General features: G+C 34.8%; 1 protein-coding gene across 1 annotated transcript in view; it reads right to left on the reverse strand.

Annotated features, from left to right (window-relative positions):
* KCNH8 (potassium voltage-gated channel subfamily H member 8) overlaps window positions 1-18869 on the reverse strand; it is a 102817-nt gene that overhangs the window by 75444 nt on the left and 8504 nt on the right. The window contains exon 3 of the mRNA XM_042816848.1: window positions 8545-8676. Within this exon, the coding sequence (XP_042672782.1) occupies window positions 8545-8676 (132 nt within the window). The remainder of the gene's footprint in view (window positions 1-8544; window positions 8677-18869) is intronic.

Below are 18869 nucleotides of genomic sequence, written 5' to 3' on the forward strand. Positions count from 1 at the left end.
CTCCATGAAGAAAGCTTCAATTAATACATAGAAAAACCCTGTCCATATGAGGATTTTTTATGTCAGTAAAGAAGAGAAAGGGTAAAAAAAAAAAACAAAAAAACAAAAAAAAACACTGCAAAACAAAAATTAAAACTCAAAAGAAAACTATCAAAAGTGGAAGGAGAAGCTTCATACTTCCTACTGCAGACTTCCCATTTCTATTTTGTGCCTCCAAAGAATGAAAGTGAAACAAAGAAAGGTAAAAAAGGTTGGAAAATACTTATAGAATTTTTAAAAAACTTTATATCTTAATGATCAAACTGTATAAAACATGAACTAAATAAAAAAAAAAAAAAAAGTAATTTTACACTTTATCTGCTTCTCTGAACAAAACAGCTGAGTCTGTTGAATTAGGTCTCCACTATAGGTTTGGATAGCTGTAGTATAGTTTTGCTGTTTCAATTTAAAATTCTTTTTGAAACTTTCTGCAGGCCTCTCTTTCTTTTGCTTCTTGACCTAGACAGCCATTCCGGATAAAGCCACTCAGTTCAGTCTGCTGCCTCCTGAAGTAATCAATAAAACATGCTTCAGAAATGATACAAGCAGGCTGAGAAAGCAAAAAATTATCCTTGCCTAGTTTACGGCTGACAACATTTTCCAGACTCTTCCACCAAAGGCTTGGTCCTCACAGTGTCTCATACTGAATGCCTTTTAGGTCTTTAACCTACAAAGCACAAGGTAGACTTTGCTGGTGGGTGATACATACAACAGCCTCGGTGATATGGAATGAGAACCATGCTGAGTTGCATTGCATACAGCAGGCACAGTGCCTTCAGTTTGTGTTTTTTCAAATATTTTTAGCAGTCTCAGTAATACAGGGCTATGTTGCTGTGGCAGTTATTTCAGTAGTTTCTTCTTTCAAAATAACATACAACATTCAAGCCATGGACAAACAATTGGTTTATGCTATCAGCTTTGTTCTTACTAGCACCTAAATTCAGAGTTGCATTTTATACGCCATTGGATTGATAATATTTTGGTTTAGACAGATCTAATTTCTCCTACATGGGTTTAACATTCCAGTTGCTAGACCTTTTATTCATTAACATACCTGGATTGTGGAGCATAAGGCACTTAGAATCAAAATATCTACATTTTTTTGCACAGCAAGTGACTTTCATCACAGTGATTCCACCGTATGTAAGATATTAATGCTATCTTTTCTCTAACAAAATCCACTCTACTCCGAGAAACAGTAAAGCAAAGATAGAAAAGGAAAGTGTAAAATTCATTACAAACTGCTATCATTTTTCCCTTTAAGCTGAAAAAGATTTTTATGGTATTAACAGTCAAAGAATACAAATTGTCTTTGTAGGTATTGTATCATTAGTCAATTCCATTACTACAGCATGTCAGTAACTCATAACATAAATCAGTTAATGAAGTTTGTGATTTCTCCTACTTTCTGATCTTCCTAGTGCCTTTAGGAAAAGAGGTAATGTTAATACTTACTAAACTATTTTGTTCATTGCCTGCATCTTTGATATGTGTGTGATTATTATCAATAACCTTCACTCTGTTCCAGATCTGTTTACTGATCACTATTCTGAAGAAGACAGTTTATTTATTTTTATGAATACAAAGCTGTTTCTTCTTAATACTTAAAAATTGTTAGATGTCTGACAGATTTATTTGTCTTTTCATTGCTGTTTTTAGGAAAAACAAACAAACACCCAGTGAATACAACCATCAGCAGGAAGGTACTTTAAATGCTTTTATTTGAGCATGAGATAAACATAAAATCAAAAGGATTTCTCATCTCCTCAACTGCTGTAAGAAATTAGTGTTCTAAAAAAAAGCTTGTTAGGGGCTCCATTGCCTGGCACTTCTACACATTATCCCTGTGTGATTATAATCCCTACTTTAAAATAGGAAGCAGCTTTGCAAATTATGATTAACCCCCCCTTTCTTTGATGAGAAAAGTGGCAACATGTTTTTTCACACGTTGTGATGCCTTTCTCTGTTATGCTTTTTTGTATGTTTTTTTGTTTTTTTTTTTTTGTTTTTTTTTGTTTTTTTTTAATGAGATTAACTATAGCAACATAATCACCACTGTGACAATCTCAGAAGTCTTTTCTAAGAAAAGCAGCTAACTCCTCCTCCTCTCTGTCAGTCTTAACTGTACTCTCATAAGACCTTGAGAATTCTTATAAACTTGTCAGGCCCACAGAAAACACAAGAAAATGCAAATGCTTTTTTAATGGTTGGTATTTTTTGTTTTATGAGGTATAGAGGGGGAAGGTCAAACAGTCTGGGGATTTGCTCTGGAAATACATGCACACCTGAGTAACTACCCACATAAAATAATTCTACTGCAAACAGTGGAACACACATAACAGGCTGTGAGGCTACAGATTTGGATCTCTCAGCAGTAGCTATTGAAACAATAGACTTAACCACCCTGGGCAAGACAATACTTGCTTTATTATTTTATTTTTAAATCTATACAATTATTTCTATCCAACCTTAACCACCTGCTTACCACAGCTGTTTTTTCACTTATGTAGCTGACAGGTGAGGGTAAGATACATTGACTTTCCTTCATACACTGTAAATATATCCATATAAGCACACTACATGCAGCAAACCTGACCATCCACCAGATGGATTTAGGGAAGATAGTATAGATGTCTCAAAACAACTTGCAAGGAAGATTTCTGCAGAAAAGCAGTGTGTTAAAATGTGATGATTCTACTTTTACATGGACAATCAATCCTAAAGTGCCTACCAGCTGGGAAAAGTCAACTTCTTAGGTTTATTAAAAAATGTATTTTATAGTTCTGTAAGTAGTTTTGCATAAAGGTGCAGCAAAATGATAATAAGAAAACTTTTTATCTTTTGATGTCCAAGGGAAGTACGTGGGACAAACAAAAATTTTGCTAACATACACACAGAAATGGATAGATTAGCAGAAGAGCTAAACACATTTTTATATTTATTTCCTTATTTAAAACTGTATGTTACTGATGAGCTGAAACAGCATGAAATGCCAGCTCTCAGAAAGAAAATTTTGTCACAAAAGTTATATACTTTCTGAATATATGAATGAGATTCTAATTTGAACAACAACAACAAGGTAGAACAGGACAAACAGATACTCTTCTTTGCTTAAAAGCTTCCAGGTATAGAAAGACTTGAAGAGGTCCATGATAATGCTCCATGTACGTGCTGAAGCACTGTGGAAAATAATGGTAATGTCAGGACTTCAAACTACCTCCATCTGGGCCCTCCCCTTCTCAAATCACAGAAGTGGCACAATCTCTGCTGCTGCTGTATTCTCCACACACTATACAAAATTTTCCTTTGTATTTCTCTAAGGGTAGAATAACTGAGAGATTTGGCATGATTGCACAGTGAGATGATATTAGCTGGGATATTGTTTGTTTTCAAAACTGGATTCAACAAAACATTCATTAACGGGTTTCTCAGTCACTTTCTAATCTTATAGCCTTGCAAGGCTTCCTGTAAAAAGTGCAGTATTCACTTTTTCCTTTTAAAACAAGTATTGAGAAACTCCCATCATAAGATAAGGAAAACCATAGCAGAAAGAGTGGTCTTTGCACGGATACCCATGAGCAGTCTACAACATGCCACAGAATAAATCCAATGATATCTACAGGAAACACAATAGTATTTAATCATATGCAGTATCGTGAACTCAAAATTCATTTCATAGACAGTTTCCCCCCCAAAAAATAGGGACAATATTGGAGTCAAATGGTATGAATAGATTTTGGAACAATATAAAAAAGCTTCAAAAGAGAGACTTTGTGGAAAGGTGGTATGACTGTTTCCAGGATTTTTAAAACCTTTTTGCTAACTTTGGGGCATTATTCTCTGGGATAGAGCACACCAGCAGTAAAGAACAGATACAAACCTCTTTGGTATTAAAGACAGAATAAAAGCAGTAAGGACAATACACATTCTTTCTGTCAAAACCAGCCAAATATTCACAGAACTATTAGCTAAGTTATTAAGCTCCAGGATAACCTCTAGCCACTTCTCCGTTAACTGATTAACTGATTTAATAGGATATACTGAAAGCACATACCAGCTGAAGAGCTATTACAGACCAATTTTTTTACACAGGAAGAATAGTATGATTTTTATCATTTTAATACTATGACTTCAGGTAAAATTCAACAGTCATATTATACTTGTCAGATAAGCTGCTGACCACTCCAACATTAAAAAAAGAAAAGGTGTGGGGGGTCAGAGTCAGGGGAAAGTAACCCAAATATTTCTGTCCACTTTCACTTTGATCATTGAAGGGTGTACACTTTTAAATAAGAAAATAAGTGCTCCTTTTCGGAAGCTGGTATTTGTATCTATCACATAAAATTTAGAACAGAAAGAAAAATAAAAATTCAAGTAGACATTTATCAGCTTCTTCAACGACAGACTGAAGTCCAGCAGAACTCTAAAGGTAAGCTGATTTTAAACTATTTCACTGCTACAACCTTCTCCCAGCTTTCTCCTGAAAAGGTACAGAGTCTGTTATAGGGAAGTAACAGATTCAAACTCGAACATAACTATTGTGTTACTGCATTAAAAAAGTTAACTTGCCATCTCATTACTGAGGCTGGTAAATTATAGTTTTCTCACTAGGATTCTAAAGCCAGATCTGTCACCTGTAAAAACATAGTATGCTCAGGACAACTTGCCTAAAGGTAAACTCTAGGAGATTTCCTTTTTTTCTTTTCTTTTTTTAAAAAGTAGCTTAAAGAGCTAAGTTGAAAAAACTATATTTTTGGCTTCATATAGTCGCTGGAATACCAAGTAACTCTCTCTCAAGGAATGAGATTTTCAGAACAGGAAAGTGAAAGGTGATAAAACAGTTTTACAATTTTAATTATACAAGGTACAGTGAACAGCTAGCAGCTGTAAAACTGTCTTAGCTACAGCCAGACCAAACTTGCTTTTGACAGACATTTTTACTGAGTCTTCACAGGACTTCAATGTTGCTCTGAGGAGAACTTCATTTGTGCATGAATTACATTTAGTACAGCTGCAACTACAGGTGAATTCTTCAAATGTCCCAAATCCCTTCAACTGTATTTCTGAGGACAGAGTACATGTGCAATATGAATTCTAATCCTCATGATATTCTAATTCATAAAATCTAAGACATTAGGCTATGTCTAGACTCGAGAAATGACTTGAAAGGCATTTCTTATTTTTCCAAATATTCCAACAGAAATAAGACATTATAAAGGTTTTCAAAGCTAACTCCCTCCAGCCCCAAAACACAACATACTACATACAAAACTGTGAAGAGCTTTTCTAACTGGCAATGCACATACTAAACACAGTGACTGTTTCTTTCATGATGTCTGCTGTTAGTCTGAAATCCTTGAATAGCAAAGTCGGAAAAGAAACACTGCAGACATTTTACACTGTTTATCATCAGCCAAGTCCAACAAACATGAAACCAAGAAACTGAATAACAAATTACTTAAAACAAGCCAAAAAAAAAAAAAAAAAGAAGAAGAAGAAAAAAAAAAAGAAAACAAATCAACAACAACAAAAAAACCTACAGAGCTCATAATTTGCAAACACAGTTCCATGTAAATGTGAAATAACTTTACTGCGATGGTAAAGAACTGGGACAAGCTTTCCAGAGAGGCTGTGGACTCTCCTCTGAAGATATTCAAGAACCTCCTGAACATTTTCCTGCTCAATTTACTCTGGTGAACCTGTTTTAGCAGGGGAGTTGGACTCGATAATCTCCGGAGGCCTCTTCCAACACCTATGATTCTCTGATTCTGTAACTCGACTTAAAAGAGAAATCAAGGAATACTTGCATTAGTTTACTAGGATGCAATAAGTCAAATGAGCTATTTGGTTGCTAATGCATATATCTTATCGTTATTACAATATATTTCAGAGAACATATTGCCTTCTTAATGTTTTCCAAAGAATCACAGTTTGCTTTTTTGTTGTTGTTGTTTTTTGTTTCCATATATGGCATAAAGGATGCCCCTTGCTCATGTTCAAAACGTATCCCGTGCTGCTCTGAGAGCTGCCACTCATTTAACACTTGGTATAAAGCTAAACTAATAGCCACAAAGATCAACACTTCTAAAGATTCTGATACAACATATTTGCTTGCATAGAGAAGGCAGAAAAGGGAGAGAGAAAGCATCTATATGCTCATTTGCATGTTCAGGAATAAAGACTTAGGTGTCCCCTAGGTGTTTCAACTCTTATGCACTAACCAGGATGAAAGCAGTTTCTCTTTACTGAAGGCAAGAGATGCAAATTCTTCCTACTCTGATGGTCAGCCAGGAGCAAAGTCATCCCAGAGAAGATGTAATAGAGTCATTAAAGGACAAAGGTTTCCACAGCATGCAGTTCCTTTGAGCAGAGGAGTCAAACTGTTCTATCCTACTCCTTGCATCAGCAGAACTGCATGGTGCATCCTGAAACAATTCTACCAGCTTTAAATAATGTACATCAAGGTGAGTGCTTCCTGAGAAGCATAAGGTGTTCTGAAACTAAAGTTTGTGCTCTGAATACTCACTGCTGTAGCTTAAACAGTCAGGAAGTGGCTGAAAGTAATTAGACAGAATAATCAATCTACATATTACAGATTTTGCTATAAGAACCTACCCCTGCCTACAACAGGCATTTTTTTAACATAAAAATATGAAATGCAAAATGGTTGACATGGGGTTTTTCACTTCTGGCGTACTGAAAAGAATGCCCCCTCCTTCCAATAAATGATGCATAATCCAAATAAAGCTGATTTCTATGAAATTCATACAGGCCTAAGATTTAATTGCAAGTGAGAAGAGGCCAACCTGTTAACCCATAACACTGTAACTGAGTTTAATCCATCGAGGAGTCCAACTTTTCATTCATATTTACTACTGGGATAAGAGCGTTTTTGCCAGGAGGCAGGCTAACTTGATAAGGGAGCCTTTAAAACAGAAATTACAAGGGAGAACAAGATGGTGTAATCCCTAGGGAGAAAAAAAAACATATGGTAAGACAGCATAGGGGTCAAATAACAGGCAAACAGCTTGCCAATCAAAACTTGTATGTTCTGGTAGCCATCTACCTGCCTGCAATGTGCCCTTGTGGTATGGAAGGGTAACAGCATCATGAGCTGCATCAGGAGGAGCACTGCCAGTAGGCTGAGGGCTAGTGAGATATATCCTAAATGCTTGGGGCAGACATGGGCTTCTCTGTATAATATTGAATGTTGCAGTATTGAAAGCAAAATAACATTATTGAAAAACTGAGACCTCTAAGAACACTGCCATGATAAATGGTGAATCAGGTAGGGGAAGGAAGAAGAACAGTTAATTAGGTTTAGGGAAAAGAAAAAAAAAAAAGAGGCATATGAGAATTGTTTGTAACAACACTTCTTAAAGACTGTTGTACACATTTTTCCCTTTTTCTCATCTGAAAGCCTCAGAACAAATTTAATGGTTCTATCCACTGGTTGAAAAGGCTGATTTTACTAGAAGTAAAATATCTGTTAAGTTTGTATGAAAAACGAATATTATATGAGTATTATATTTTATCATAATACTTTGTATTCAAGTGAAAACGTCATTGACAACTTCTGGCATTTGGGCTGGGTAAAGGGAAATATGAGGACTTTTGCAGATAGATTGGCAGAAAGGAGCAACTGAAGTTGTGTGAACAGATGAGATAAAAGAGACAAAAGTTCTGCAGATCATTGAAGAGGATATGAACTCTTGTGGTCTGTAAAATAAAAAGACAATCCACAAGTAAAAAGAAAGCAATAAAACAGCTTCCATTAAGCCAGGAGATAAATCTCAGGATGATGTTATCGTGAAAGTACAAAGAGAACAAGATATTACATAAGAGACGAACAGTATTGAAGATGAGAAAGAGTGAGCCTGGAAAAGACTATTGGAGATACAACCTGAGAATGCCTCAACAAAAAATATTGGTGAAATGCCAGTGGTTCTACAAAAGACTTATGAAACAATGAATATGAAGGAATTTTTTAGGTAAGCCTTCTAAGAAACTTAGAAATTAAAGGAACTTGGAATAACTTTCCATTCATAAAATCTAAGTGTAAAAGATACACCAAAAATACCATAAAAAACTGTTTCTCATGGAAAGTATCTATGCATTCCCTTTTTGGTTCTTTAACCTTTGAAAAATTATTATTTAGCCATAAAAACTGTGAAAATAAAATCCAATAATATAATTGATCATTGTGCAATGGATTTCACTCACTGAACATTAAAAATATTTTTAAATACATTTAAACAGAACACACACCCACTTTTATGTTAATATGAGGTACATGCTACATGCCTGTTAGTAGCTATGGATTATATTAATCTATGGATTATATCTAATATATCTATTATATCTAATATAATATATCTATAGATATATAAATCTATTATTTGGAGCTTCAGCAAATCTTTGTATTGGACAATGAATGAAAGAGAGCAGTGTAACTATGACACTCAAAAAACTGCATTATCAATGTTTGTTTCAATTCACACAAACCTTCCTTTTTGTCTTCTGCAACAATCTTCACTTTTGTGTCTGTTATATCTTTGAAAGAGGCCAGAAATAGTACTACATCTCCTTTTTCATTCTTTATAGGAACAATATCCAATAGGCACCAGAATGAAGACCCTGTAAGGATAAAGAATGAATTTAATTCAAACAGCTGTCATTTAACAGAGATGGGGGAAAAAGTGAATGACTAAATCTGCAACTAATGTAATTCTAAAAAAAAACCCACAACCCTTGTTTAGGAGGTCAGTCATCAGAAAATCACAGATGTTCAGCTCATGTAAATCTCTTTGCATCACGGGTTGTAGCTCAGTAATACTGCTTTCTCTGGAAGTAAGGCATTAATTTAAATGCAAAATTTATCTACAAGGATCATTAATAGAGTTTAATGAAGCTGCTTATTCCTCTGAAACCATACTTTCCTTTGAACTCTCAACTGATGTTATTTATTTTACTGGAAGAGTTTTCACTTTGTTAACTTGACATCTGAAGCTTTCATGTTTACTATAGAATCATTTTACCTTAATCATCTGACTTGATACTCATTAAAATCTCTTGACAGGGACCTGATATTTAGAGCATCATTCCACTAATTCAAAGATATTTAAACTAATCAGACATCAGACTTAGAATAGAAATTGTAAATGCTTTATTCAGACTCATATAATCTAAGAAATAACTAACTCTTTGCATATCATAGGTGAGATTTATAATGCCATATACCATATGTAAAATTAATATCAGTTTTCCTTACTATCTATAGTGGTCAACTTGCTAAAACATAATTTAGGAAACAATAATTTTGGCAATAATTTTAATTTTTGTTAACCTTTAATTTTCCAGACTTGCCAAATAATTATACCACTTAAAATAAATTATTTTCCCTGATTGTATCACAACACCTATTTGCAAATTACATTGTTCAGTTGCATTGACATTATTCATAGGTTAGCCATGAATGCAGACCGCTCAGAAGAGAAGGCAGTGAAAGCGTAGGTCCTGCTCTGTGCTTCGAGGGTATTGGGGATCTCAGCAAACATCCTGAATTTCAGTCCCATCCATTCTGGGATAACTCAATCCAGTGCCAAGATTTTGGGCTTTTCACTGCCTCCAACCACAAACATCCTACTAATATTATTTATAAGATGCATAACTAATGGTAAGTATGTCTTTTTTGATTTAAAATTCATATTTGGAGATGTGTCTACACTTCCTTCCCAAATACTACTATCGGCATTTATTTACTAAACAAATGTATGCAGAAAAGAAAAAATGTAAAGTATCCTGAATCCAGTGCTACCACTACCATCTACTGCCAAAAGATCAACTGAAAAAAAAGGAGGCATTCTTAGCTTTTTTGCTCCAAACTCTATCCTCCCTCTTTCAAACTCTGAATGTTGAAAATGAACTGGACACACGAAGATCACAATTCATCTTTCTAACTTAAATTTTCAAGTAGAATTTCACTGTCTATTGAAGACTGTAGGCAAGCATGGGAGGTGAAAGAGTAGCATTCCTTTTGAAAGACTTCCAGAACTGAAGATCTAGAAGTGTGCATCAAAGAATATACATTTGGTCCTCTAAAGCCTGGTTAAACTTCCCAAGAAGTAATTTTTGAGGGTGACATTATTGTTTAAGTCATCAAATATTGTTTGAATGTAGGAGGAACTTTCCACTAAGTTTCCACTTTATACTAGAGACAGGGAGAATTTGGTACAGGAGAAAAGAAGATTGGGTAAAAAAAAAAAAAGGGGGGGAAAAACAGACTGGCTTTATATTGGGTTTAAGGATATTCATTAGGAGATATTAAAGACAGAGCAGTCAAAGAAGCTCTTTTAAATGATGCTGGACATCAGAAACAAGGTATTTCCACACTTTCCTTCTAATTTTCTATATTTAATCAATTTTTGTGTAGACATTGTTTCTATATCAAAACTTCACTTAGTTCTTTTCCTTTCAGAAATGTATAGAGCAAGCACCCTATCAGTCTGGGTGGTATATACAAAAAGCATTAAGCAAATTTACTTTTTGCTTAAAAACAGAATAGTAAGTATCTACAGAATGTTGTTGCTCCTAGAGTGCTTAAGTCCTTTCTTGTAAAATTACATTCTGCACTTATTCTAGCAGTACTTTCAGTTGAACAAGAAGCCACTCTCAAGTCTTGCTTCTAAGCAATACTGATAATAGCAATGTTCTTTTAAATATCTGTTACAATCTCAAACAGTAGAAGCATATCTTATTCTTTTCTGTCTTTTCAACACATACACATAGATTAATCATTAATGCAGAAAGTTAGAGACATCAGCCACATCCATACAAACCTTACTCAATTATGCTAAAAAGCACATCTGGTAATGTTATCTGAAAACATAGATTTGCATATTTGAGGAATTATTTATAACTGTAAGTTAGCAATGAATAGAAATAAAGACAAATACTTGTCGTGTTATATACTATAATGCATGTGCTTTTTTTTCCAATGTAATTAACGTGTCTTAGAATTCTTTGTTAGTGAACAATGGTCACTGAAATTGGTCCATATCATGTCTTCGATTAACATCATTTTTTAATCTCTTCAATCATATCTCATTATCTGCCTTCATTCCCCTCCTCTGTAAATGCTCTCGAAAACATTTCGATTAAGCAAAACAAATATGCTTAAGAAATGGTGTGCACAAGTAAAGAAAACACGTATTTGTTGTGTGCACATACTTACCGACTCGCAAATAGTTCCAGGTAAGTACATAGTATGGTAAAGCTGCCTGTCTTGACAATACCTTCAGAATTTCAAAGATGAACTTTTTAGGCTTTCTGCCAGTACTCTGAAGAAAGCAAATTAGTGTGAAATATTCTTCCAGACTAGAGGAGATGACCTAGTTTAGGTCAGGACTAGACCAGTATGTACTTACACTCTGTCAAGAACCGAAATGTGCCACCTTTCACTACAGATGAGCATTCTTAGAAAAATGTATAGATCCAGTGCAATCCATTATACAGATTTTACTGAAAGTCAACACTGTATAATGCTATAAGACAAAAGAACTATCTACTCATTGAAAAAATAGGGCCCTATTTTATTACTGTCCTTTTGATTGCATTCGTCTGTGAATGAAAGAAATTCCTTCCCTGCTTCTGATTGTGCACACAAAGGTTTCCTGTATTACCAAGAGTAGTCTGCCAAATACATTTCTTTTGGATGTTTATTTATATACAGACTTTTATTGCTCCAAGTCACCACTCTGTGAAGAAGAGTCTAATCTTTCTCTTGCATTATGAACTGATGGTTTAAAATATATTTTAATATCCTCTAGGCTTATATCAATACATCACAGGAAAGGAGAAAAGGGACCAAATGAAGCATAATCTTATCACAAAGCAATTTAGCTATACTCCACCTTTTACATATACATAAAAATGGAGTGCTTTATGGTCACTCTCTCTCTCTCATTTTCTACCTTTCCTCACTCTGACAGCTAGAAGTCTCCTCAGACTGAAATAAAAAACAAAGTTCAACAGTGCAAGGAATTTAAGAGGGAGATTTCATACTAAACCTTGCCATTAGCGTGCTAACAATCTTTAAATCCGAGCATTCCTCTCACTAGAAAATGAGGACTGCCTAAACCAAGCAACCAACTCAGGCAGTTAGCCTTATTCATGAGCTATGTGTGCTCAGCATGCAAGAATAATCACATAATCTTAAGCCATACCCATCTCAGACAAAGCCCGTTGCAAAACTCAGATTAAAATGCTTCGATGAGAATTGCAGTGGTAATGTAGTGCAGAAATATTTAAGTTATTAGAAATATTAGTGCTATTATTAATCATCAGTTTATTAAAGTCTTTAATGGAATAATTAACTTCTGCACCCATCTCCTCAGCTTTATCAATTTTAACTGTTTTTCTGCAGTAAGGACCTTCTCAGACACACATGAATATGAATTACTTTGAACAAGTGATACTGATGCGAAACTATCTTCTCCTTACACTTCAGAGAGCCTGGCAGTAATATGGTACAGGAAAAGTAGCTTAAGAATTTTTTTAAATTTTAATTCTTATTTATTTATTAATTTATTTATTGCAGTGCATCAAACATCAGTGGTTAAGTCAAATTCCAGATTTTATCTTTGATAGGATTTTGCTTGCTTTGCTTTGCTCTCCAGGTCCAGGTTGTGCTGCCTGTCTATCAGTGAAGGGCAGAAAATAACAAATGAACAAGTTCCTGTGACAGAACTCCATCCATGGTGAGATAACAAACCAAGATGCAGAGCCCTTTTATGAAGCTGTACACCTATATGTAATGTTCTAGAACAGTAAAATCAATGTTTTACAGAAATCAAATACTTGAAGAAAAAAGAAGGTGCAAATATCTTGCATACAGGATACAAATGTCTCGTGGGAGAAAGCAATCACTCTTCATTTAAAAAATAGTGTAATTACGTATGCCTTGGAGGGCAGAAGTGAACTGCAATACAATGCATTGCAGAACTTGACTTCAAATACATGTGAATCTTGACCTTAGGAGAATGCTAAAGAAAACAAAAAGAAAACAAAACAAGAGAAAAAAAAGAAAAAGAAAACAAAAATAACCAAAACCGTCATGTCCCCTTTTCCAGGGTTGGCTGTTTAAAAGACAAAAATAAAATTGTTTTCACTTATATAACTGCAATACCTTGACAATAGGATTGGTGCTAAATATTCAGCATTACAGTAGTCTCATTTCCAGAATTACTAATTATTAGCAAAATAAAGCTGATGCTTAATTTTATTTTACCAGAGAAGTTTTTAGCAGGATTATTTTCCCTTTTCCACCACAGAAGGTGGCTGTCACTCCACAACTGACAGCAGAATGCCAAAGACTTTGTATGGGGAAACTAAGGTGGCTCTTTGGTTAGTTCATCCAAATATTCCAGCATCACTGACAACATTTTGTTTTGAATGTTTTGTTGTTTTGACAAGGTGTCAGAATTTTGTTGAAGGGAGAAAAGGAAACAATTCTTTTTAAAAAAGTGATTGAACTAAAAAGGAAGGAAATGTAGAAGAAAGAGAAAGCGGAGCTGTAATTAGAGCACTTTTTCTCTTTTAAGTACCAAAACTTTGACACTAATCAATTAAAACAGTTAATACAAGCTTTTGCTACTTTAAGAAAATAAGCATTTCATTATTCTCCATATTTTTTTTTTTTCTGAAATGGCATGCAAGTACTAAAAAAAAAAAATCAATTAATTTTTCCTTAGATTACGCTACTGTTGATGGCAGCTTATGTACGATATCCTGGTGACAGTCTTTGGTCTGACAATGTTGCAAGAAAACTAACAAGAAGACATATGGGATATCACGTAACTGACACATACAGTCACTGATGGTTTTTACTAACACTTGAACGGCAGTAGAAAAAAGTTCAAGAACACAAGGCCAAGAAGCTCTCCTTGAAACTTTTAAGAATCAATTTAATCTATTTCAAAAAGTCTCAAACCAGAATGCTGAGAAATCCCAAGACCTTCGTAGATGGAATGTAATTGGTAAAATACTTTAAAAACAAAGTAAAAAAAATACGGTTCCCTATGAATAAATATACAACAATTAATTGTGTAGAGCCACTTAGTGATTTAGAAACTTCCATTAAAGATATCTCTGCACAACTGTGTACAGGTGATAGAATACATATGAAGTCTCTTAAATTTATCAATCTCATGAGAAAATATGAAAGTCTTTTCCCCATGTTTTCTCCTCTCTCTTTAAGTGCCCGTTCCCAGGGAACTGGGTTATTCATGTCATATTTCTCAGCATGTCCAACTCTTCTGCCATTATTCCCATGAGGAGGAAAGGGAAAGAATGTTCATTTTCCAAGTAAACACTCTACAAGAGAGAAACCTCCAATCTTTGCGTTGCTGCAAACTTACTGTTTTAGGCGGAGAAAGACTTCACCATGTCAAAGTCTGAATTTATTTATATGGAGAGCATCTTTGTCTTGTCTGCTCCTAGTCTGAGTACATGGCTTTTCCAATCTTGATGTTCTCTAAATTTTATTTACTTATTTATTTATATGCAGCCCCCAGTACAGTATGCTGTACACATTTTATGCCAATTTATGAACTACATTTGGCTTTGTTTACTCAGCTTTCCTATCTCTCCTTTTATATCTACTTTCTACAACCTTTCCTACTTAAAGAAATTCTTTGTTTCAAAATCCTCTAGTTACATTTGCAATTTCATTGACCAAAAGCAGAGAAACTAAGCAGTGCCCATTAAACCCGTGTGACATTCATTATCCTTACGTGTGCTACTTACTTTTTGTCTGCTCTAATTTCCTTTCCCTATCTCTATCCAGATTAGAAAAGAAAAATGCATTTAAGAAGATAAGTACTTTTCTGATGTAATACATTTACCAGATTACATTTATAAAAATTAGCAAAATACACAGGATTATCTAAAAATTCAGTAAAGCCAAGGAAACCAGTTGTGTAAATGCAAAAGGCATCAGTAATACTAGCATTAATACTAGCAGTCTGCAACTTATTTTCCTGCTGCTGATCATTATGCTGTTGTACTTGTAATACTACAAGGTATTTTACTTTTGTCAGCTAACTCCTAGGAAAAGCAGTTTATACAATTGTATAAAGGAAATGCAGTTATATAATTAATTATCCAATAGATAAAGTGCTAAAATCTTGCCTTAAAATATTCTCGCTACCTTATTTGGTAATAGTTATAGAATCATAGAATCATAGAATCACCAAGGTTGAAAAAGACCTAAAAGATCATCCAGTCCAACTGTTCACCTATTCTCAATAGCTCCCACTAAACCATGTCCCTCAACACAACATCCAGCCTTTCCTTGAACACCCCCAGTGTCGGTGACTCCACCACCTCCCTGGGCAGTCCATGTCAGTGCCTGACCACCCTTTCTGAAAAGTAATACTTCCTTGTTAGACTTGTTATAAGTCTAATCAGACAATATATTTAGCCAGCATACTCTAAAAAAAAAAAAAAAAAAAAAAAAAAAAAATCCAAACAAAATACGTTTTCTTCCATTTCTTTCAGTGAACTGTTTCAGAAAATGTCATGCTCAATCCTCCCTGAGGAGTCTAGTCTTTACTCTCTTCAGATAATATCTGGGTTTTTTTTTTCATTGTTTTGAGTTGCACAATCCCTAAATGAGGAAAGTCTACTTTCCCTTGATTATTGTTTTTTTGAAATGTACTGTTAGAACTGTGTTTATGACCCACAGTGCTAAGATCCAAAAGAAATAAAGAGTTCACTGTTCAAAATGTAGATTCAAGCACAGTAGTAAATATTAGTTCTTTTAGCCTATTGAGGAGTGTATGTTTATGGACTCCAGTATCACAGAATCATAGAATGGCCTGGGTTGAAAAGGACCTCAAAGATCTTCTAGTTTCAATCCTCCTGCTATGCTCAGGGTTGCCAACCACCAGACCAGGCTGCCCAGAACCACATCCAGCCTGGCCTTTAATGCATCTAGGAACAGGGCATCCACAACCTCCTTTGGCAACCTGTTCCAGTGGATACCTTTGGCTTTCTTGACCATGGGGGCACACTGATAGGTTGTTTATTTTTGTCCTGTAAATATTCATCGACAGTTTCAATCATGTTTGAGGATTTTCTGCTGAGACTATAATTCAAGAATTTTAACTTACTCTTGACTTTGTTCTCACAAGTACCTATCTCGAAGGAGGGGGACAAGACTGGGTTCTGCTAAAGAGTTGAGTCACAGGTCTGGATTAACGTCACCCTCCTGCCAGTTTTAGGGGTTTGTGCAGAAGGGCTTTGAAACACACATTGTAGAATTATGTAATGCTATAGAGAGGATTAATCTTCCCTGTACACTATTTGAATCCATGTGAGCACATGCTGTAAACAGAATCTACGCTTGCACATTGAGAAGAATTACAGCAGCCCTGCAATTTGGAAAGCGTAGACTATAACCTTTTCTTAACTGCTCTATAAAATCACACTGCTTCTGTAATTCCCCTAGCCAAATCAGTAATGGGGTTCAATAGACAGTGCTAACCATGAGACACTTGCCATTATTCAAAAACAAACATACAAACAAACAAAAACAAAAAAAACTGTAAAGCTGCTGCAAGAATTCAATGAAATTCTAAACAGAAGAGGTAGCAATTACATTCTGCAGCATGATCCAATAAAAGCTTTTGAAGATCATGAAAAAAAATTAGAAAAATGTCAGCACATGGGAGGCAGGAGACATCAGGAAGGATGGTACTTTTTTCTTTAATCAAACAACAACCTAATTCATTTCAAAGCTCAGGAACAGAAGCCAAGTTTTGCTGAATCTGATTTAAAATATGAGAAAATTTGAAGAGCAAGTTGTTTGAATCCAGGATCTTGCAACAAGATAAATACTTAAATTTCTTCTTAAAATGTATGTGTAAAAGGTGGTATAAAGAACTATATCCTAACAGAATAAAAATAAGAAGTGCATACAGCATAACCATTCCAATCTGGAAGCCCAGAGTGCCTATGTGGAAACACTAATCTGTAAGCATCTGTAAGCAATAAGAGGCCTATCACTTTGTAACAACGCAATAAGCAGCAGGAAACTCTTACATAGATTTATTTACTTATCAACATGCTTCTGGGAGAACAAATCTTTTCTTGGAGCATAAGTATGCTTTTAATAAATCATACTGCTATTGAAAAAAATCTATTAGCCAATGTCATGACAAGTGCCACTGTAACAGTCTCAGCACTGTCAGTAAACAGCAGCGGTTTTGTTGAAGTCTCTTTCAATTACAGCAAAACGTCTCAGATGTTCCAGATAACACATTGGATTTTACTGCCCCTCCCTCCCTTTTTTTTTTTTTTTTTCCTTCTAACTGAAGCTCATTCCTTGTTTTTATCTCCTCACAGACTTTCAGGGATGGTGTCACCCAAATCTCTGCAGTATGTGCCAGAGTACTGACACCTGCCTCATCCTCCCCTTCTGTTGCTCTCACAGCAAAGCTGAAATTCTCTGTAAAGTCCACATACTTCAAGGCTATATGAAATGTTAGCAGAGAAAAGGAGCTAAAATTCTGTTCTTTTGAAAAGAGAGGAAAATAAGTACGTGGTTTCTATGCACAAGTACACTTCTTTTTAAAAGAAAGGCTTCCCTAAAATCACTGATATTTCCTACCACCTTATTATCGAGCTACGTGGAAAGGAGAAAGAAAAAAAAGAAAAAAGATACTTATATAAATGTACAAGCTATTGATTAAGGGTCACGCAATTGCTATTAGATACTACCATCAGATTCATTTCTCAGTGTTGCTTGCCTTTTACGTTTTCCCCCATCTGTCCTGTACTTTATATTATATTTTAGATAATGTGAGCAAATCAACCACAAACGATCTCAACTGTCTTATTTTTAGGCCACATTCTAAAGTAGAACAGTGCTGAGGTCACTTTGCTAGGAACTGTCCTGCAAACAACTTTCTTGGGACTTCCTGCACATTAGCAACAAGACATCAGTAAAAAATTGATGTTTCTACACTGAAAGTTTTAATTTTCTTCAACCAAAGAAGACTAATTAAATGCCTCTTCTCTATCTGCCAGGCTTTATGTTTCCCAAAAGCAATTCAAGAGACCGCTAAAGCAGAAAGTTAGTTCGTATTAAAAACATACTGTTCAACTCTCATGTTTCAGAGTGATAAAGTATTCTGTCTGAAAACAGGTTATTTTCAGACACTAATTAAATTTAGATCTTTAAACTTCCTGATGAAAAAAAAGATACCATTTCTGCAAAGAGCACAATAGTTTTTGTACAAAATGAAAGTATTAAAAAAAAAATAATTTCAAGGAAAACTCACTTTCCTTACATTTCTTTAAAATTTATTCATTTTCTTTATTTTTAAATAAAATTATGCTTATACTACCCCCAAAAAATCTTTCTTTGGCTAATGTAGATCACATAACAAATACAATTACTGTGTGCAGTCTTTGACCTCTATAACCATCTTATTCAAGTACACTCAAGTATAGCAGAGGCTACAGATGATATCTTGTATTAAGGCTTGTTTCATTTGCCTGTGAATATGATTGCTGCTCATCTGAGAACACTGTAACTCCCTTGACTTCAAATGACCTTTTGCCCAATGGTATCCAGTAACTTAGTGAGGCTTTTGCTCTTTCTACATTCCTATTCCACTCATGAGAGTGGAATCAGAGCTCTCTTTTAGACAAGAACACAGAATTTTTGAAACGCTAATAAGAAAATATCCTGGTTTAATTGCACTGAGTCTTGGAATAAATAATTGAGAATAGTTTTGCATCTTTTTGATTTTATGACTGATTTA

This window comes from Centrocercus urophasianus, unplaced genomic scaffold (assembly GCF_019232065.1).
Source record: "Centrocercus urophasianus isolate 14NV4802_14NV808 unplaced genomic scaffold, USGS_Curo_1.0 seq_16, whole genome shotgun sequence".
NCBI classification, from domain to species: Eukaryota; Metazoa; Chordata; class Aves; order Galliformes; family Phasianidae; genus Centrocercus; species Centrocercus urophasianus.